Below are 23,013 nucleotides of genomic sequence, written 5' to 3'. Positions count from 1 at the left end.
GTTTGGTCACATACCAGCACCCTGCAGACATACTGGTACCAAAGGAGACATTTTTCTGCTTCTTGCCTCCATATTAAAGCCTGTTATGAATCCAGATTCAGTATCAGCCTTTGCATGGGCGCTGAGCATGCACATTTCTTTTTTTTCCCCCCATTATTGATGATATCATCTGTGGAGGAAACACTCAGGCGCTCTGGTCAGAGGTCACATGACTTTCCCAGGCCAGAGTGTGTCTCTGAACATGAAGGGGACATGTGTCTGCGCATGCTCCAACATTTTCAAAAGGAGGGGAAGTCCGGACACTTGGGACTCAGTTCGTGATGTTTGGTCTTAGTTGAGGCTATCGAACAGAAAAAATAAAAATAAAGACTTGCAGGCTCGGCTTACCACAAGGGGGGGTCCGAAAAACAAACAGACAGTGGTTGCAGCAGCAGAGAGGAATGCCTTGAAGGTCAATGACCCCACAAATTTAACTGTACTATACTGCTCAGCTTAATCTGCTCCAGTCACAGATAATTGCATACAGACTGTGGATTCTCAAACCTCACAGCACATAAGTGGCAGCTGCATTAGCCTCTGCCTAAAGCACCGCATTAGCAGACATATGTGAATGTTTTTGTTTTTTTTATTTAAACCCCTTTACATCATTGCTTGCTGAATGAAATCAATTTTGTTGCCAAAATATTCTACGCTGGGCAGAAATCAATCATTCCTCAGTTGTTTTATATTTCCAGCAGTCAGAATATATTATGACATTTTTAAGATTTTCCTAAAATACTTGAATGTTTTGAGATGTTAAAATACCATTTTTTTTTTTATTTTTTTTTTTTAGGAATGTGCCTCCTGATCTCAGAGCATGAGCCGCTGTTGTTTTGACACATAGCAGAGAACTTAATGGTGACCCAAAGCTGAATTGGATTAAAACCCTGGCATAAAGATATAATTTATTTTCATTTCTTCAGTTGTAGCTTAACAATTAGCAATTAGCTTGAGAGAGATAAACTGGTATTTTGGCGTCCAGTAGGTGAAAACCAAAGTGCTTTTACCTGTATACTTTAAATGAAAGATGATTAATCTCTTCGGTCCTGTTTCAGAACTTCTTCAGACATGAAGAAGAGCTGGCGCTTTGAAACTATTCAAATGAAGCTGTTCTTGGACTAGGCCAAAACTTTATGTGGAGGTAACATTTAGTAAACTCATCCTGTTGTGGTACAAACGCAACAATTTAAAAGAAGAAGAAGAATGAGTAGAATGAGTTCATTGCTTTTTAGAAAATTACAATTAATTCTTCTGCAACTAACTTAAAACCGTGATTACAAAAGCTATGACAAAGTTATGCATTTGGATTTTAATGGACTTAATAAAATATTAAACACCTGCTAAATATCAGAGTAGCTAATTATTATTATGATTTTTTTCCATTCTGCTTTTCGAAGAGTATCACAAGCTGATTATCATAGTAAGAAACTGGAAAAGTTCAATGACCTCAAAACATCAAAATAACACAAAAAAGACATTGAAACATGAAATAAATCAAAAGAATAAAAATGTAAGCATCGCTGGAAACAAAAGAAAGATGCAAATTAAAACAAAATGGGGAAAAAAATGCGCAGATGTGACCTAATTAATTAACCTTTGAACTTTATTGGAAAGCGGAAGAAAACAATAATATTCTCAGCCCTAATTCTGTCTCTCCTTTTCCTTTTCTACACCTTGATTCTTCAACCAATCACTCCACAATATGCAAGGGTTGTTATCAGAAACATTACACAGACAAAATCCAAAGAACAAAAATGTAGGAAGACCTACAGAAAACCCGAGTAATATTTATAAAGATAGTTTTGAAAGGTGGCAAAAAAAAAAAACACATCTAACCCAGTTATGACTAAAAACTTGAACCGTTTGCAGAGAAAAGAAACAGTCAATGTAGTTAACTATCAAGCTGAGATTAACGTTAATTCTCAAATGCAGTTCAAGTCATTAAGTGACTCAGAACACAAAGTGAGACAATGTCGTCTTACATTTATGAGGATTTGCCCATCCTTTACAGCCAGATCACATCTAGTGGCTCCTCACCTTCTGGTCCCTCCTGTGACCCAGAATGTTATCAGTTTCCCTCTGCGACCTCACCCACGTCAGGTTGAGTTTACTGCTCCACTAAAACCGACGTGTTCCTGACTTTCTGTCTCCCTTTCGCCTTCCCCGTCTGGTTCTGTTTTTAGATATGTGCCAACGTGCTGATCTTCCTGTGCGCTAACATCATCGGGATCTGTACCCACTATCCCGCCGAGGTCTCCCAGAGACAGACCTTCCAGGAGACGAGAGGATACATTCAGGCCAGGCAGCACCTGCAGAGGGAGAACCATCAGCAGGTACACACACACCTGCGTTTCCTGCTGGAGTCAGACAGGGAGCAGCCGTGCCGACGTCCTCCAGGAAAACCCGTCACATACATGCAAATAAGTAACAAATTGGAGTCTCCACGTCACAGACTGATTTGTTTGTCTCTTTTTTTTTTTGTTCTTGTTGTAAGGTCAAAAACACAAATCTCCACAACTTTCTAGTTGACTAACACATTCCCACGCACATGCCAGTAAAACACAGTGACTCATTCAGTATTTTTAGTGGAAAATAATCTTTAAAAAGTCCTCTCTACGTGTTTGTGTGTGTGTGTGTTTCTCTCTTTCTTTCTGCCTTTTCTTTTAAAATTCCTCCCTCTTCCTCTCTCTCTCTCTCTCTCTCTCTGCCTTGTTTAGGAACGGTTGCTGCTATCTGTTTTGCCGAGACACGTTGCAATGGAGATGAAGGCTGATATCATTGCCAAGAAGGAAGACATGATGTTTCACAAGATCTACATCCAGAAACACGATAATGTGAGGTAAACCCAGTAATGGACACAGCCAACCTAAGACGGCGTTGTACCTGACTGAGATGTTTTTCCCCTGAGAGTGACTGTTACGCATATCGTGGTTTGATGACACAGATATTAACCTAACCATGTTTTCAGTAGTAAATTATGAGAGGTAGGCCCAACGTTTCCTGTGCCTCTTTCTCATTACCATTTGGTTTTCACATCCTGAAATGGAAGAACTCACTACTAATAGAGGAACAAAAAAAAAACAGTTTCTGCAGAGATCTTCTGTGGCAGATGACCCAGATAAGGAAGGTTGATTTACGGCGCTTAGTGGCATAATGCTTTGCTTCACTGCTGCCCTACTAAGGTGTGAATGTTCCAGGAACAATCAATTTCCTCGATGTAACCCAGATTAAAACCTTTAGTTTTTGTCAAGTTATTTTCAGGTCTTTTTGTGAAGGATTCAGCACAGAATCACATAAACAAACAAAAGCTACTCCTTTTTTGCTTTCACAGAATTCTCAAATTGAACTAATTCCGAATAAAATAATCAGTTTAATTCAGTTCAGAGTTTATCTCTTTCTTTGTTTTATCCCTGCAGAGCCTAAAAATCATCTAATATCGCCTCTGCAAATACTGAAGAGCCACCAGTGGTTCAGTGAAATAATACCCAGTTTTGACTCACAGGGTTGTTTTCTTAGGTTTTGTTCCCTTTGTAGGTTGGTTCTCTGACTCATAGGTCCTTGAGTCACGTCATTTCAGTTACTAAAAAATCCCAAAGCTGAAGTTTATCTGCACCAAATTAGGAAAAAAAAAACTCTTAAAATGATTTTTATTATAATGTGGTTTGGCTTCTGACTGGCCAGTAGTAAATGTGTTTATTGTGTGGGAGTTAGTAAGACTTGTAAAAGTATTAAAGTCTCTTGGATTTTTATTTTTATTTTTTTTGTTCACATTACAACCACAAACCTCAGTATGTTTTACTGTGGTCATATATTGCAGACCAACAAAAAGTACTAGCACATAATTTTAAAATGGAAGAAGGACACCTGCTTTTTCTGTTTTAATTTAGCAAATAAAAAAAAATATATATTTATCACAGTGTAAATTTAGCAATGTGAAAGCCTTAGTTATTCGTTTGGAAAGCATTGGTGAACAAGCAGCTTCATACAGACTGAGGAACACAGCACACAGGTCAGGGAGGAAGTTGTCCTCACGTTACATCACCCTGAATACTTGACACCGTCCTGAAACAGAGTGCCGGCTGCAGCGTCATGCTTTGGGAAAGCGCGTTTTCAGACGAGACGGTGAAAGTGATGCTCAGAGTAAAAGATAAAAGAGTCTTCATACAAGGTAAAGCATGATAGGTTAGAATGACCCAAGATCTTTGGCAATAGTTGAAGATTACTGTTCTCAAACTCACTCCACTGTGAGTACAAGGAATTTCTGTAGACAAGAAAATGACAAAATTTCCAAAATGTCTCTAGATGTGTAAAGCTGGTGAAGACACACCCCAAAAACAATAAAATCTGGTTCTCCTTAATGTTGACTTAGAGTGGGCTAAGTAAAAAATATTAATAATTAACATGGACATAAGTAATCAGAATAAATGGCCAGTAAGAATAAAAATGCATAATGTAATTTCTATTCTGATCAGCCTCAGCTCGATTGGACTGAATTTGTAATCTGAATGAGAGAAGTGGTTTAATACGGCGAGTGATAATCCAAATGTCGTGCATGTAAACACTTGTTCTGAGTGTGGCAGACTGACCTGACTGTGCATGTGGTGCGATAAGTCGGAGAAGAAAGAATGGTTTGTTGCTCTCTGGTCGTCTAATGCAGGAAAACCAACAGCATGTGTTGCTTATAGCCTGCAGCTTAAATAGAGAGTTAAGTAACAGAACCTGGTGCAGATCCGTTCTGGTCCCTTAGAAGACACAAAACAAAGACACAACTCTTGTTTTTTTTATGTGCAGTACAGACAGAAGTACCACTTCTTCTTCTTCTTGTCTCTTTTTAGGGAAATGTTACCACTCTGGGCATACCACTCCATATAAACCATATATTCTGATTATTTAACTCGAATACATTTCCATCCGATCAAGGAATTTCGCACATGTAAACATAACCACAGTCTTTAAATTTGTATTTGTAAAATAAATCCGTACACCTGTTGTCCTTCCTACTTACAGTTGTGCACCTTTGTATGCTGTCTGTTCGTTCACATAAAATTCACATAAAATTCACATAAAACCACAACAGAGCATTCTGAGAGACAATCTGAGCTTAAAAGTTTAAAACTTCATATGTCAAAATATTACACTTTAGATTAACTTATTATATGGCGGTAAGACGTTACTGCCCACATGAAGCTGTGCAGAAGATGAAAAACCCGTTCCCTTGTGGGACAGACAGCATCATCTGTCACCTTGAACAGCGTCTTTGGTCTTTCTGTTGTTTATCCTTGTGCTTCGTTTCTTTTAAAAGTTAAACCAACAAAGTCAGGCAGACCTGGCGACGGCTGGGGGGAGGGGGCGGAGGTGTTCTCAGAGGGGAGGGATGGATGCTGTGACCTAAATCTGACTAAACTAAAGTGTCTGCGACTCTTTTTGTCTCTTCTCTGCTCCAGTGGCATTCGGAGCAGTTTCCTCCTTCCTCTTGTATTTGATTAATCTAATTCTCCTCTTTTTTTTTTTCTTTTTTCCTTCGTCCCTCTCACCTCTCCCACCTCAACGTCTCATGATCTGCAGCATACTATTTGCCGACATCGAGGGCTTCACCAGCCTGGCGTCTCAGTGCACGGCACAGGAACTGGTCATGACGCTGAACGAGCTGTTCGCCCGTTTCGACAAGCTGGCCTCGGTGAGACACCTGCTGCTGCTGCGGCTTTCGCTGCACAACTCTGAACCACCGACTCCAGTACAACTGTGCGATCTGCAGCCTTAGCGGATCACGGATGAAAGTGGCATTATGTACTTTGATGAACTGCAAACGCCACTAGTTAGATTACGCGGAGACTTATCTACAGTTAAGTGAGAAACTATTTGTCTCCTTGAAGATTTAATCTTAATTTGTTTTGTGTAACACGCCAATGTTACACAAAACAAAAAACTTCAATATCTGATAAAGTTAAAGCCAACTAAATACAAGAAGTAGTTTTCATATAGTTACTAATTCTACAATTATAAATGTACAAACCATGCAGTCATCCTCCGTGAAGCCATTAATTAAAGCTAATTAATCACAATTTTACCAACTTTATTATTTCCAGACCCATAAGATCAATACATTTTCTGACAACATAAAGTAGACAAAAAAGACCCAATGAAGGGACACATAAAGCCCAGATACAAAGAAATTCAACAATGAAAATTTTGGGACTTCAGTGAGAGACATTGTCCACAGAAGCAGAAAACATAAAACAGCCGTGAACCTTACCAAGAGTTGCCTTTGAAAATTGCATAAAGAGTACATCTCTGACTAATCCATGAGGTCACCAATGAGCCCAAAACAACATCTACAGCACAGCAGACTTTATTTGGTGGAATTAAGTTCAGCGCTACTGATTTAAAAAATGGAGAGAGTAAACAAAAATGCCTTTATGGTAGAGCTCTAAGCACAAAACCTATGCTAGAAAAATGTAAAAAAAAAAAAAAAAGCCTTCTTGGTCCACAAGATTCTACATAAAATATTCTGCAGACTTATCAAGATAAAAGGTGTTCATCTTGCCATATCAGAAAATCCTGGAGGAGAATGTCTGGTCATCAATTTCAGCTTGACGATGATCTGAGCAGCGCCAGAAAGCCGATCTCATAACGACTCAAAACATAGATAATAAAAACCCAAATTGAAATTGTCGCACTTAAATTGGACCGAGATATGATAAACAGGCTGTTGATGTTCAGCCTGCGTCGTACAAAGCAATTCTCCAATGAAGAATGGGTAAAAAATTCAGCAGCAGTGATGTAAAAGACTCTGGCACTCATCAAAAACACTTGTGGTTGCTGCAAAGAGTGGCACAAGTTGAGTTTAAGAAGGAGACATCTGCTATTTCTTTTAGGGCCATGTTGTTTTGGATAGCATTTTATCTTAACAAACATGGTGGTTTTTTTGGGGTTTTTTTTTTCCAGATTATCTTTGAAATTAAAATTTGTGTGACGATCTGAGACATTCGAGTGTGACACAAAGGAAAAGGCTGAACAAATCCAAAATGCTTTTAATCACAGAACTGCTAGCTGAACGCTAGGTCTCACGAGAAACTTAACATTGTAGGTGAAATCTGTATTTTGCTCCTTTGCTGAACAGGAGAACCACTGCCTGCGCATCAAAATCCTCGGAGACTGTTATTACTGCGTATCGGGTCTGCCGGAGCCCCGGGCTGACCATGCCCACTGCTGTGTGGAGATGGGAGTGGACATGATTGAAGCCATCTCGTGAGCGAACACTGAACACTGCAACACACAGAAACCGTCATGAAATGTCCGTCAAGGTCCTTTTTTTTTTTTTTTTTTTTTAACAGCAGTGTGTGTATTTTCATCTGCAGGCTGGTAAGAGAAGTGACAGGTGTTAATGTGAACATGCGGGTGGGCATTCACAGCGGGCGAGTTCACTGCGGGGTGCTGGGCCTGCGCAAGTGGCAGTTTGACGTCTGGTCCAACGACGTGACGCTCGCCAACCAAATGGAGGCCGGGGGGAAGGCAGGGTGAGAACCTCCGGCTCCACCTGCTGCTTGACGTGGCGGACGACCGCGTTCTCCGTGCAGCTTCTGATTTCTGAATTGCTCGTGTTCTCAGACGTATCCACATTACCAAAGCCACCTTGCAGTACCTGAACGGGGATTATGAGGTGGAGCCGGGATACGGAGGGGAGAGGAACGCGTACCTGAAGGAAAACAACATCGAAACCTTTTTGGTGCTTGGCTGCAGCCAGAAAAGAGTGAGAGCTCTTATCTGCGTGGCTCCTCTTAAAATACCACGCCGCTGCCACATATTTCACACAAACAGCCGAATGCTTTTGGTCACATGGCTTTAAGGGCATTTATTTATTTTTTCCTTTCAGAAAGAGGAGAAAGCCATGATGGCCAAACTTCACCGAAAGCGTGCAAATTCTGCAGAGGGACTGATGTCCCATTGGGTGTCTGATAGAGCTTTCTCCAGAAGTAAGGAGTCTAAAGTCTACAAGAAGATGGTGAGATTCCCTCTAAAATGTTGCTAGATCTTTTTTTTTTTTTTTTTTTTTTACATATAGATTAGCAAGCAAAACCTCACACTTGCTGTGAGCCATTTTGGAGCTGTGTTTGAGTTGTATTGCTTATGTTATTAGAAGATTAATGCAGTGATGGCATCTACCAAAGAAGACAGATTATAGAGCTGAGCCTGTTGTTTATTAGGAACAGTGTCAGCCCACCCTGCGAGTTGACAGACCCGGTGAATGTTGCTCCGAGGGAGAAACACTGTTGACAGACAGAAACAAGCAAGTTTGATGCTTGTTATTTTACTGCAAACTGTTATGTAAAATGCTATGTTGGTTAAATTTCTGACTGGCCTCATGTTGAACGCCATAAGCGCTAAGCAGTAATCTGATTCAGCCACACTAAAGTAAAGAAGTTCTGCCTCATCTGAAGTTACCATATTTGGGCAAAAATGTCCTTTTCTATGGGGGTCAAAAAGTGCCAATCCATTAAATAACGACAAATCACTAAATTATTACTTGAAAATGTTCTGAAAATATATTTATTTTATTTCATAAGGATGCAGTGTAATAATCAAATACTAGGAAAAAAAGATTCCACATTTCAGGAGCAGTAAGTGTTTTCTTCATGTGTTTTTTTTATTATTATTTGAGTTGATGGAACAAAATACAATCACTAACAATATGTTCCTCTAATGTTCACTGATCATTTTAACGTGGTCAAAGCTAATATGTTCACACTACTAGAGTAGTTTTAAACTCATGTTCATTAAAACCATAATACTTGGACAAGGCTCTGTAAATATTATTTTTTTTTAAAGTGAGAAAAATTTGGAGGCTTTCTGTGCCGACATAAAAGAGCCACTGCAAATTTGGGAAAAGAAAACAGAAATCACAAAAGATCTCCAGGGGAGCTTCCTGGTTCTTCACCATTTCTCCCTCGCCCTCTCCTTAATCTTGAAGTCTCATTTCCTTTTTATTCCGGCATTCTTTCTCTGTCCTCCTCCTCTGTCCTTTCTATCTCAGAGGGTTTGAGCCCTTGGGGCAAAGAGGGTGTAATTTGAAGCCTCTGAGCATTAATTAAAACATCAAACTCGCTCACAGGGATTAACTGTGCAGATGTCTGAGACTCTGTCTGTTTTTCACTTTTACTGTTGCTCCTTCTCTATTTTGAGACTTTTTCTGTCTTTCTTCCTTATTTATGCTCTGTATTTTTATTTTTCCCAGGGCATTGACGCAGCGTCCAGCAAAGAAAAGTGAGTATTTTATTCCCGGTTTTCGTTGCTGGGGCAGCTTTTATTATAAGAGGTTTTCTGGCAGACTGTCAGTGTAGATCTTTCACTCTGGTGGCTACTGTTAGTTTTATTTAGTCAGATCCAGCGCAGCACTAATACCGTACTGGATCTGGTTCTTCCTGCCTGTCATAACACAGGTTGATCCTCTCACAAACACATTTTCTCAGACGCAAACACAGACTAAACCCTGAACTACTGATGCATTTGTTGCGACTATCAGCCCCTCCAAAGGACTTTATTGTGCATAAGCTGACAGTTTCACAGGTTATTTAAATCAAATCCGCCTCATAGGTCAACTAGAAGAGATGATTTCTTACATTTCTTAGAGATTTTGAAGAAACATTAAGAATGTAAAGTCATAAAAACAAAGAGATAAATTGCCAGGTACAACAAAATAACCGGATTTTTTTTTTATTATAAGAATTAAACTGATCAGAAACTTATAAATATTCAAATAACTTTCAGAAGTTCAAGAAAAAATATACTCCACATCATTTCTTGTGAAGCATTAAAACTTCTTACCAGAAAGAACTTTGTTCCAGAGTAAAAGAGGAAATTTAAAAGAGCTTTAAAATCTTTTCCATTACAAAGAGTGGAGATTAGGATGGGAGCTGCAGACCACCAGTCTGTTAGCTCACATCAGCCTCCATTCAGAACAAGCACAAAACGATGGTTTGGGCCTAACATGTTCTGCCGTCTTCAACACATGAAACCGGCTGCATAGATGCAGATAAACGTCTCTTTCATAATCATTTCCCTGACCCACAGCACTTCTTCTGGTAGAACAGGCTGTAATGTAAAGAACGAATCCCCCAAAACAGTTAACGAAGGCTTAAACACACAACTGAGAAGGTAAAGTCCAGAACGTGAACGCTTCACTCAAATTAGACAAATTACCTTAGCATGTAAACATTTATCACAACCTCAGCTCGGCCCCTTTGTTGGACAGAGGCTCTTTGAGAGTAACGTTCTGAAGATCACGCGCCACCAGGACTTAAACTTCCTCTCACACCAAACCAGACAGAAATTTAGCCAATCTCAAGGTTTCTTTCTGCAAGTATTGTAATAATAACTTTCCAGGATGATATGTTGTTTTTATCAGGCAAAAGAGTTCAAAGCAGCTCAAGCCAGGACACGTAAAAAGAAAGATTCAATCATGGCTTGGAATGTCAGGACAAGAAACATTGAGAAAACTGTCAGTTGGCTTAAATAGTTGTTAATGTTTCCTAAATATTAACGTTTAGCTGATTAGCCACAGCGAGCTGAAAGGTAAACCGTGCAGATAAGCTAATAGATTGGTTCATGCCACATTATTTGTCTTATAGCCGCTGCAGTCAGGAAAACCAGAACTCTGAGGATGAGGTGGATGATTTTCTTGCACGAGCCATCGACGCACGCAGCATCGACCAGCTGAGGAAAGATCACGTCAAGAAGTTTCTGCTCACATTTCAGACACCCGACCTAGAGAAAAAGGTTGGTGTTTCACCAGTTTTTCTGCTATAAAACGTTTTTGTTATGTCTAAAAGAATTGGGTTGGAAAGTAGCTAAGCTTCTATCTGTTTCTTTCTGTGTGTTTATTTTTCCACAGTACTCCAAAAAGGTGGACGATCGTCTGGGCGGTTACGTGGGCTGCACTCTGCTTGTCTTCTTCTGCATCTGTTTTATTCAGATGATAATTTTCCCAAAGTAAGTCCTCTCTCTGACAAACTGCATTTCCAAGTTATACCAAATTACGGCCGGGAAATGTGTTCTTGATTAGCTTGCGAGGGGTTAATGAGAGCTGTACGTCCTAATGAGCTTGCTTTTTTATCTTCCACAGAACAACACTTATGCTCGGTCTTTACATTAGCATCTTCATCATCCTCGCCAACATCCTTTTCATCTGTGCCATCTATTCCTGCCTCAAAGTAGGAAACAAAGCTCTTCACCACTTCTTCTGCCAGATAGCTCCAGATAAGAGTGCTTATTACATGTCTTCAGCTGGCATCACTCATAATATTAACTTTCGCTTATCTGATCTTCTCCTCGCTTTATGTCGAAGCGCTTCCCAGCTGCCTTCCAGACACTCACCAAGAAAATAATCCAGTCTCGGGCAAACAGTACGCTGGTGGGCGTCTTCACCATCCTTCTTCTCTTCGTCTCTTCTTTCGCTAATATGGTAGGCATCGGGGACGGTTGCCGAGTTGCTCTTGAGTAATGAAACTGTTGTTTCGCATAAACATGTTATTTCAACATAGTCCACACTGTAAACAAGGGGCTTTGGGGCTTTTGCATTTGTCTGATCTTCCTTTAAACCGTCAGACATTTCCTTACATATGTTTCTAATCCAATTTCCGAGAGAGAAGAAGAAATTCAGAATTATTCAGACGACAAACTACATCAATTTGCCTAAGGGGGCCTGTAATTACATGCATCTGTTTCTAATCATAATATGCCACTGTAACCAGGATCTTTAAATTGGGCCGGGGTTTTTTAGGGACTTTCTCTGGCAAATATTCCTTGTCATTATGGTTCTTTAAACTCACAGCTCTCCTCAAACTAAGACTAGAAACAATGTTTAGCTCCCCCGACCCCCAAAAAAATAATTTTTAATATTTTTGTGACACCATCATTCTCTAAACCTATTAAATTACAGCTTTAATATTCGCTGATGAGAATAAATGAGTTGAGGTCATTGTTGCTTTGCCTCTCACTGGGATGTAATTTAATAATCATCATCTGTAACTCTTAGCAGACACAGAAGCTTGCAGGTAGATGGGTGAAAATGTAGAGCGTAAACTGAGCATAGTGAGTGCTGATTTCCATCTTAACTGAATCTAAATAAAATTATTTTGGGAGCTAAATGAAGATTTGAAGGAAGAGATTCTCCAGTAGTGTTGAAATTGGAGTTCAAAATGACCACAAAAGGAAATAAGCTGTATTTCTGTTAGTACTGTAGCAGTACCATGCTAGTACCTTAACACGTTGATAGTAATGTATCGGCATGTTATTTTGTAAATTACCAGATTAGCGCACAGATAAAATATGACAAAACTAACGTGTTTAAAATAGTTATGCAAGCATTTCTGTAACATGCAGATATATTGTGTGGAAAATTCCTGAAGATCTCCCAAATATTGTTATGGCAAGCCTATTGAATATATTTTCATTTGCAGCAAGTACACTATCATTAGTTCATTTTCCACCCTCAAATTTGACCTAAAATGTTAGCTAGTAAAAATGAAATAGCCTCCAGTCATTTTTACATTGCCTCTCATTAGAGTATGATTTGATTTTTGTTGTTCACTTTGTTCTAAAATGTAACCAAAAGCTTACATTTTCTGACATTTCTGATGCAATTGTGATGTCAGCACATTTTCAGAGGATTTTGAAGAATGCATCTGGTGACGTCAAAATCGATTATTGTGAATGACCAAAATGGAGGTAGAAAAAACACAATGTTGGAGATGCTCAAAGGTCCAAAATTAAAAAAAAAAAAGGGAACAAAAGAACTAAAACTCTCAAAAATAAACGTATCAGGCTGTTGGTTGTTAATTTGGCTGCAAGAATCCAACATGAGAATGACTGAAAATATCAAACCAAAAGACGACAAACAGTCAGAAACAGGAGTAACAAGGAATCAAGAAGTAAACAGAACACGTAAAGAAAGACAGATCTTAAAATAAAACAGAAACAGGGGGAAAAAATTACAGAAAACAGCAACATCTACAGGAATCAGAATCTTCACCAATACATGAAATACCAAAAGAACAGAAATGAAGAAGCACTAACACTGTTTTATGGTTTCAGAGATAAATCAGTTACAGATTATTGTCAATAATAAAGCTTCCCTAAACTATTTTTACTCTTACGTTTATTATCTATGACACATTTATTATAGTTTACAGACACACAAGAGGGTGAGCTTAGCCTTATATAAAGATCCTCTTATCAACTTTATACTCTGCCAGGTGTATTTAGGACGGTTCCAGACCAGACAGACCTATCACTCTGTTTTATTTCCAGCTTGTTAGATCATGTCTGTTGTCTTTTCATGCTCACAAAGGAGACACTCCTATTGTCAACCCTGAAACCACAAAGCCCTTCCACATTTAACACAGATCCCCTTTTCACCCCCATCTGCAACACAAGGGATAATTGAGACTTTTCTCATTTTAATCTAATATTTCTATTCCACATTTATCATCGCTATGGAGACAGTGTTTTTCTCCGTTTGTAAAATCAGATCTCTCTCTAGTGGGTTTACTTTTTATACTCATGTAAATGATTCATAATAAAATTGTCATATTTCTCAAACAGAATTGGAATAATGAGCAGTATTGAATCTTTAAATGGGTCTGGCCTTTTCTTTTGTTATTAAAGATTAGGAAAATAAGATTTAAAAAACAAAAGTGGTTCAACCAACTTCACTGAATAACAAAAAGAAATCAATCATCTATAGTCTTACAACTGTAAGATTATTTTCATTATGAACAAAATATTGCAATCAAGGGAAACTACATTTATCTAGACTAATATAAAGAAATAAAATATCCACCTAACAATCACTTCAGCATTAAAATGAAACATAAGACTTATTTATTATTATTAAGAAAAATCAATAAAATAAAAATCTAATTTATTATTAATAAACAAACATTTACTCTCTGTCAGGTAGCGAAATAAAGTTTCAGTTTTCATCGCAAGGTTATTTGGCAGCAACCTTATTGCCACGTTGCCATAGAGATGTTATGTAAAATGAAAAATGCTGAGAAACGGCTTTAGCTCTGGTTCCGTTCGATGAGTTTGGGCCCACACAGATATAACTTCAAAGCAATATCGTAGTTACTTCAATACATTTGTATTACATGTTGAGGGTAATACAAATGTATCAGCATACATTTGTAACAAACAAATCGTTTGTTTGTTTTACTGATTTACCTGCCAAAAGGCGGCACATCCGGTTGTCCATCCTGCTCCATTTAAGATCAGATTTCGTCTTTCCTTCCCCAGTTTACCTGCAGCAGAGAGAAACTGCAGGACTGTATAGGACGGGAACTGAACACAACAGTGACTCTGTGCCTGCTGCAGAACCTCAGCAGGACAGCAGAGGACGGCCTGACTCTGTGCTCCAGTCAGGTGATGCCCTGCCATCTACCTGAGGTTGGTTCTGTTTCTATTTCATTCTCTGGGTGAATGTTTGAATGTTTCAGGTAAAAACTGTCCAAATATCCAGCTGAAATCCTTCTCCTGCTCCTTTTCCTTCCCTCGCTGTGCTGCAGTATTTCAGCTACAGCGTACTGCTGACCCTGCTGGCCTGCTCCGTGTTCCTGCACATCAGCAGCATCGGGAAGCTGGCTCTGATGCTGCTCATCTATCTCGTTTTCCTCCTGCTGGTGGAGTGGCCTCAGGTGACCCTGTTTGACAACGCCGACCTGCTGGTCTTTGCCAACACTCTGTAAGTCTGCTGCCAGGCTACAAACTAACTTTCAACTTGACCGGTTAAACTTACGTGTCGTCGGGTCGCAGTTTAGCTTAGATTCGACCTACTTCCTTTTTTTTTTTTTTTTTTTTTTAAAAAAAGGTTTAAAACCTAGTACTCCTATTTTTGAATGTTATGTCCTATTTCTGAATATGTTCTCATTTTTACCACAGGCAATTACCACCTGTTAATGATTCCCTGCAACAGTAAGTTGGTTTTTATGTTTGCTCCATTTTATTTAAGTGGGTTCATGTGTTTGCAGGGCTGACCCTCTCTCTCTTTTTCCTAGATCTGGTTTCAATGAAACCGCAGAGCAGTGGTAAGAAGCTTTATTCATAATATATCCACAGTGCTGTGATTTGAGTTCTTTGTACATTTATTTCGAGGTTTTTCTGTGTTTGGTTCTGTTCCCTGATAGTCTCTGTGTTGTCCTGTCTCCCCTGTTGATTGTGCCCAGCTGTTTCTAGTTCCTGTGATTACCTTCCCCGTGTATTTAGTCCCTCCTCTTGTCTGTGTTCCTTGTCGGATCCTCGTCTAACGTCGTCTAATTGTTGTCTGTGTCGGCCTTCACAGTCGAACTGTCAAGTCCTGTGTTGGTTTAGCTCACGTTTTCAGTCTTCAGTTTTTCAGTTGCTACCGGTATTAGCTGTGTGCTAGTGTTTCTCCCGTACTGTACTGGACTGTGTTTTGAGCTTCTCTTCATTAAATCATCATCATCATCATCATTTGGGTCAGCGTTCATTCTCACCACCACCAACCAGCCCCATGACACACAGTGCAAATCAGAAGTTTCTTCTTCTGAAAACAGGGAGATCTTGCTGTGTTTACATATACTCACTAAGTGCATGACTGCCATTTTTGGAGGGAATTGTTACACAAATATTGCATCAGAATGTTACTAGGACATTCATGCACATGATGGGTGTATGCAAAGTTTTGATTGACATTGTAGACATCTGCTTTTATTCAAAGGTATTTAAAATAATTAGTAATTGTATTTTTTTTTTTTTTTTTCAGCCCGGGGGCTGTGACCAAGGTGCCCCTCAGGGTCATGACCCCCATAATCCTGCTGGTTTTCGTTCTGGCTCTCTATTTGCACGGCCAGCAGGTGGAGTCCACCGCACGTCTCGACTTCCTCTGGAAGTTGCAGGTGAATAAGTTTCACTTTTGCACTGAAAGCAGAAGTGTTTAAAGTTTGCAAAAGTCAACTTTCACCACGTATGCTTTGCCGGCATGCAGCACAAAGAGCATTGTGTGTTTGTGTGTCAGAAGGCTAATATTCACGAGAACTGAAACTAGAGAAGCCAGGACAAATGTCAGTTCATCGCGAATTTCCACCTGACCTGCTGTAGTATGCTAACATGTTGTGAAAAATCAAAGCAAAACAAATAAATCTTCAGAATTTGCGTCTCCTGTTAGTGTAACTCCCTCCGTGTGTCTCCTCAGGCCACGGAGGAGAAGGAGGACATGGAGGAGTTACAGGCCTACAACCGACGCCTGCTGCACAACATCCTGCCCAAAGATGTGGCCGGCCACTTCCTCGCGATGGAGCGGCGAAATGACGAGCTGTACTACCAGTCGTGTGAGTGCGTCGCTGTCATGTTCGCCTCCATCAGCAACTTCTCCGAGTTTTACGTGGAGCTGGAGGCAAACAACGAGGGGGTCGAGTGCCTCAGGCTGCTTAACGAAATCATCGCCGACTTTGACGAGGTAAAATATGGACCGCCAAGCCATGCAAATAAAATAATGCAGGAAAAACAACAGTTACATCCTGTTAAGAGGTGAACACTTTAGGGGTTTTTAACCAACAGCTCCCGTTCCCTCTCCTAATTCGTGCTTTACCACTCATCTCCAGATAATCAGCGAGGAGCGGTTCCGTCAGCTGGAGAAGATCAAAACAATCGGCTCCACCTACATGGTGGCCTCGGGCCTCAACGATACCACCTACGACAGAGAGGGCCGCTCGCACATCCTGGCTCTGGCCGATTACGCCATGAGGCTTCGAGAGCAGATGAAATACATCAATGAGCATTCCTTCAACAACTTCCAGATGAAGATCGGTACGCTTGGAATCTAGAAGAAATTGCTCCTGAAACATTACCTCATAAACCCTCTTTACGTTTAATCAGACACAGAAGACTTAAAATCAGGAGATGTGTTTTTTGTTTGTTTTTTTTTTAAATAGTGTAACTTACTTGCAGCATGATTCGTTCTCAGGGTTGAACATGGGGCCTGTTGTGGCAGGGGTGATTGGCGCCAGGAAACCCCAGTATGACATCTGGGGAAACACAGTTAATGTGGCCAGCCGAATGGACAGCACTGGAGTACCGGACTACATCCAGGTACGGCGTTTGCTTTAGACCGTGTTCAGAAACTGCTCCAAAGTTTTTACTTGTGCATCACAACACTTTTATCATTTTAGTTGAGATTTTTGGGGTTTTTTTAGTTGTAAAAAACAGAAAAGAATCAAAACAAATAAAAAAAAGTGTTTGTGAGATAAGAAAGAAAAGAAAAAACTAGTAAAAGTTTCAGAGTGAAGTTAAAAAAGACAATGCTACATTGTATCAGCATTGGATTCAGGACCATGGAGTTTCTTCTTTCTTGGCAATTTTTGCTATTTTGTACCCACTGACATTTCTTCAGGACGGCGTCAGCATGCCGCTCCAACACAGGATAACTCAGTAAAAAGTTGCCAAAGTCGTTGTTGCTGTTGGAAAGTCGTGGGTCCTATTCCAGCTTCCTACTCTGCCACATTATTATGAACCATTAGGAAAGATGCTTAAAACCAAACTGTCTACTGATCTCTGCACATGTATGAACTGGTGCAGAGTCGTACACATAAACTAAAAAGTACAAAATGGATCATTTCTTGAGGTTACATTCTTTGTGAATTGGTCCAACAACCACAGCAACAACAATGAAAAATATATATATATTATTTGCGTCTTGTTCCTGCTGAGCAGTTTCCCGCAGTACTGGGCTAATCTTAGCATGTTTATTCTCTGTCTTGATATGGCTCATTGATAGTTTGGCTATTAATATTCCTGTGCAGTTCTATTTCATTGTGTGTGTGTACAAAACTTGAAATTCTGGTTCAAGAGCTGAGCTGTGTTTCAGTGTCCTGCACTGAAAGCTGTATGTGAGCACAGCCGATGCAGCAGGGCGCAAAACGCACAGAGGCTGGAAGCAGAAAGGATGTTAAATGGCTCCAATGAAAATGTGCGAATGTTTTCAAAGATTTCCCTTGCAAATGTGTTTGTGTCACATTGGACGTCGTCATCACATAGTTTTTGGGGGTGGAGTTTAGTCAGGAAGTTCAAAGCACCAATCATTCAAAAATGTCTTGAATGGACTGTGAATAAGTTGTGGGCGGGTTAGCAAACTTATAATCCAGTGGTGGAGCTGAATCCTGTTTCCTAGGAAGGTGAGAAAAAGGATTCAGCTTAAATCAAAAAGTCCTAAACCTTAAATCTTAAAAACTACGCCACCAAACCTAACTTAGAGTAACAATAAATGCTTTCCCAAGAGGTATCTTAAAGGGTTTATTTCCCTGAAAAGCAACAAAGTCGATGAAAAAGATGTAAAAAAAAATAATCACACAGTAAATATTAAGCTTAAGTGAAGTCAGAAGCAATTTGTTTAAAGTTGAAATTTAATTCATTTGGGAGGGACGATGCACTTTAATTAACATTTCTGTTAGATTTAGCCAAAAGACTATTTTTCATCTGTTGTCCCAGAACCAGATGTAAGTTTCAAGTATTTTCCTGACTTCATAAAGTTGTGTCTAAAGTCATTAAATTCGTGTCATGCGATTCAGGTCCACACCTCTGGCAGATTCTTAGAAAATTAGTCATGAAGGCTCTTGCTCAGTGTTTGCTCCGACACAAATGTGGGTCACTTGTGTCCATTCATATGTAAATCATTACAAAAATGACATCTAACTCGTTTTTTTTGTTGTTGTTTTTCTTCCACAAACTCAGACTTGCACGTAGAGTTAATAGAGTTTATGCTCAGTGTAAACAACTCGAGGCAGATCACAATAATCACTAAAAAATGTTATGCATTTTGCAGAGGTGTCATCTTGCAAGAATCTCAGTTACTGCCAGACATGTTGTGTTCCAGCAGATATGCTCCTCGTTGAATGTCCCTTTGGGATCAGGCAGAAAGCTAAATTTAAATTTCCCCTGGAGACAAAGCTGCTGCCATGGGTCAACGTCATAATCATAAACATTTAGCAGATGTTAAAGCATGTCTTCAAATGTTTTTCTTATGCACATGCAAAGCTAAAGGCTTGGGGGGGATAAGAATGACGAGATAGAGCACTGCTGCGCCCTGTAGGACAGTTTGTGGTACTGCAGCTCCAAATGTTTAACCGTTTTAATTTCACTACCAAATGAGCAAAAGGCATCTAAAAAAAACACCAAAATGAACATTTTCAGTTTGTAAAATAAAAATAAAAATATATATATTTATTGCCATTTCCTGGTAATTTCCTTAAGTTTCATCTACTAAGTGATTTGAAATAGTTCAAAAACGTAGAAAAACCAATTATTTCCTTTTATCGAATAAAAAGTGTCACTGTAATTGTAATTACAGCGTAATGATTCATAATTGAACAAATATTTTGAAATATCAGTGCATAATATTATCTACAGGGCAGTAAAAAGTACATACTTTCCACATTGTGTAGCGTTTCCACCACAAACTTCAGGTGCTTTTTACTTGTGTTTTATGTGAAAGGCCAACACAAAGCGATGTGAAAGGAAAGAGAAATGACTTTCAAAATGTTTTCAAATTAAAAAACTGAAAAGGGTTACTGTGCATAAAATCGATTTCAACTAACTGCCTTCAAAGGTTACCTCATTAGTAAATTGAGACCACCTGCAGGCGAATTAATCTCAGCCGTTCTCGGAGATTTTGAGAAAACGAAAGAACAAAGAGCCGCATGGAAACCAAGGAACACAGTAGGTCAGAGATAAAGTTGTGGAGATGCTTAAAGCAGAGTTAGGTTGTGAAACATTAGCCAAAACTTTTAAAATCTAACATAGAGCTTTTCAATACTCCATTCGAGCATGGACTAACTACAAGCTTATCCCTTCTCCAACACACCTTAATCAAAAGCTGAATTTCCTCATCAGAACTGTGTTCATTCAGGTTTTATAGTCGTAACCTGACAAAATATGAAATGTTCAAGTGGTCGATACTTCTGTGAAAATACACTGAACGTTTGGTTGTTTTTTTTTTCCTGCCAGACTGACTAAACATCTCACATATTTCCTTCTCCAAGGTGACCACCGACTTGTACCATGTGTTGGCCAACAACGGATACCAGCTGGACTGTCGAGGTCTCGTCAAGGTGAAAGGGAAGGGGGAGATGACCACCTACTTCCTCACCAGTGGCCCGCCGGGTAGTTAACGGCGGAGGCAGCCCGACCGCACGGTTACTCCCGCTGCGCTGAAACGGCAGGGACTGCAGAGAGACTGAGCGTCCGGCTCAGCGACGGGCGCCGGGGACAAGATGCGGCCGTCGGAGAGAGGAGTCCGTTTCTTGTCACATTCTCAGACTGAAGGCTTGTCGCGAGCCGCTCGATTAAATAATGAATCCCAGTGGCCTTAGGAAGGAAGCGGCGACGCTTGTGTTTTTGAGCAATAGTACAAGTATGCCATCTGGAGTCATTATTTATTTTTGTGAGAAACTAAGCAATCTTTCTTAGAAGAAAATTATGCAAGGACAACATGAAGGAGAAGAATAACCAAAGAACAAATAAATGTCTGATGATTCCGTTCAACACTATAATAAACTTTATAAGCTATATTATTCCTCTTTTTCAGAGAGCGAAGGCCACGGCAACTTCTCTGAACTGTTTTTAACAAAGGAGAGCGCACACGCACAGATAACGCAGAAGGAAAACGGCAACGACAGCAACCTTGGCTCTGACCTTTCTGTTTCTAATCAGGGCTTTCTTTGTTCCCTCCACCCTGCAATTAGTTTATGGCCCACTCAAACACACGGCTGAGCGCCGGGCCCCTGTGGCCCCGGAAGAAGACGTGGGAAACAGAAGAAGAATGATTTGACCTGAAGAACGATTGTATTCCAACTATAAACCATTTTTGTACGGTTGTGTGTGTGTGTGTGTACGGGTGTGAGCTCTGTAGCTCGATCTGATGAGGGGCAGACGGAAAACTTTTCACTGTGAGATTTCTAAGATACTGTACGACGCTTTCTTGCCAAACTGTTTGCTGCAAATCATGTTTTGTTATTCACTACAGTTGAGTGTCCATTCCTGATTGTTTGTGTCAAGACTGATCTTTTGAAGATGATCGTGTCCCACTGCGCCTTTACTGGACTGTGATTTATTAACTGATTTCATTCCAAATGAAATGAGCGTGGTTTAGTTGGAACTGTGTTAAAGGTAAGCTGACTTCCTGACAGCTGTGGAATTATTTTTTATGCAGAAATTCTCCTTCTGCTCTGTATTGCCTTGATATTATTTAGCACTAATGTTTGCATTCTTCATGGCCCGATATTCACAACCTTACACAGCAGTATTTGACGCTAATTTCTAGTATAAGCACCCGTGAAAGAACTGTTGTTTGAAACAATAATCAAATGAATGTATGCAAAAATGAGGATTTTTATCTAACAGTGAGGTGATTTGAAGAAAAACATTCTGGTTCTTAAAATCCTCGTACTAGAAGCCCAACAGTTTAGATTAAATATTTTCTATTTAAAAAAAAAATGCTTTATACTCTGTTGATGTGCTTCTGTTTCTGTCTTGGCGCCAAAACGCCGCAAAACAGTCACTTGTTGCTCTCTGTTGTTATGAAAACCCAAGTAAACACTGTCTCATCTTCAACTAGTGCAACTGCAGATAGAGTTGGATTTTACTAGAATAAGAAATCAATAAATGGCTTTTTTCCATTGCTTTGCCTCATATGGTTTTGTTGTTGCGCATACGAAGAACAAGAGCAAACCTTTTGGATAATGCATCTTCTTCTTAAGTAATAAGCACTACTGCTTATTACTTAATAATAAGCAGTAGTGCTTATTATTAAGTACTAATAAGCACTACTAGTAAAGATGTGTATGATGCCTTAAAATAAATTCAAGTTGGAAAAAGGAGACTTTAGCTAACTATTTGGTTAATAACTATTTCTGTAACTGTGAAATAAATGTAGCATTATTTTTAACTCGATCAAAGTGTTGACGGTCTTTTAATTACGACTCAATATGCATGTAACAACATTAAAAGCTAGTATCCCGATTATTGGGGGCAAATTAATCAATTTTATCAATATAATTTGTTAAAATTGTGTTAAAAGTTTATTTTAATCATTTCAGTCTGAATGTAATTCACTAAGACAGCAGTGGTAGTAGAAGCAGAAGTACTATTACATAATAAATTTGACAAGTGCCCCTTATTAAATGATGCCTGTGTGCATACTGCTGTGCTTTTAAAAGTTGCTGTAGGTTGTTTTAATTGGCTTAAGATATGCCTTTTTCTCAGTTCATCGGCTGGTCTGACCCTTTTAACAAACTACACACCCGGACGGACCTGCTTCAGGCCAAACCTTTCAGGTTACTTTGGCAGCCTTGCCAAATATTAGCAGACCGTTGGCTGCAATGCCAGCAGTCCATCAAATACGAAAGTTGGAAACAAGTTAAACAGGAAAAGCAAGACCATTCTGAATGCATGCAAACATCCAGCTGAACATTATCCGTCGGTCGCTAAGCAGCTGGCTAGCAACTGAGAGAACTAGATCGGTCTGCTTCTGCCAGCGCTGAAGACAAAAATATCTTTAAAAACGATTCCTTGCACAGTCCAAAAGTCCAAATTGTAGCTGGGTAAGAGCCCAGCTTCTTTTCATCAGTCAGGATGAAATCACTGAAACCTCGTTATTGGAGAACTGAGCCAAACAAGGAGATCTTAGGTTCACCAAGTCTAGAACCAGCTTTGAAGCTGTCTACATTCCCAACCAGGTTATTCTGAGAAATGCCAGGTAAAAATCATTTTCCATCCCACCGTCACACATGTAAACATGTGGAGTTTGCAAAAGGCAGCTGGGAGTTTGACTCGACATTGTGTTTTGGCAAAAATGGACAAAGATTGAACAAACTGGTGAGGTGAATATATGGAAAAGCACATTGTGATCACTATTAAACGTAGTGGAGGAACCGTGATTTCCTGTGTGGCTTTTCTAAGACCACACAG

The 23,013-nt window shown here is 39.6% G+C and overlaps 1 protein-coding gene across 1 annotated transcript; it reads left to right on the top strand.

Annotated features, from left to right (window-relative positions):
* The first annotated feature begins 2,101 nt into the window (after positions 1-2,101).
* On the top strand, positions 2,102-21,724 carry LOC103141208 (adenylate cyclase type 6-like). The gene is made up of 22 exons (XM_007556735.2): positions 2,102-2,134; positions 2,223-2,372; positions 2,757-2,878; positions 5,605-5,716; positions 7,160-7,287; positions 7,398-7,556; positions 7,648-7,789; positions 7,913-8,041; positions 9,272-9,300; positions 10,665-10,812; positions 10,928-11,025; positions 11,159-11,246; positions 11,381-11,497; positions 14,332-14,481; positions 14,601-14,776; positions 14,974-15,006; positions 15,090-15,119; positions 15,818-15,950; positions 16,247-16,510; positions 16,656-16,860; positions 17,018-17,142; positions 20,088-21,724. Exons 1-22 carry the CDS (start codon positions 2,102-2,104, stop codon positions 20,214-20,216), a joined length of 2,700 nt encoding a protein of 899 aa, XP_007556797.1. The 3' UTR covers positions 20,217-21,724.
* Positions 21,725-23,013: the final 1,289 nt, after the last annotated feature.

Source organism: Poecilia formosa, unplaced genomic scaffold, assembly GCF_000485575.1.
Source record: "Poecilia formosa unplaced genomic scaffold, Poecilia_formosa-5.1.2 Scaffold80, whole genome shotgun sequence".
In the NCBI taxonomy this organism is placed as follows: Eukaryota; Metazoa; Chordata; class Actinopteri; order Cyprinodontiformes; family Poeciliidae; genus Poecilia; species Poecilia formosa.
The sequence above is the reverse complement of the archived record's forward strand: the minus strand, read 5'-3'. Positions and strand labels throughout refer to the sequence as shown.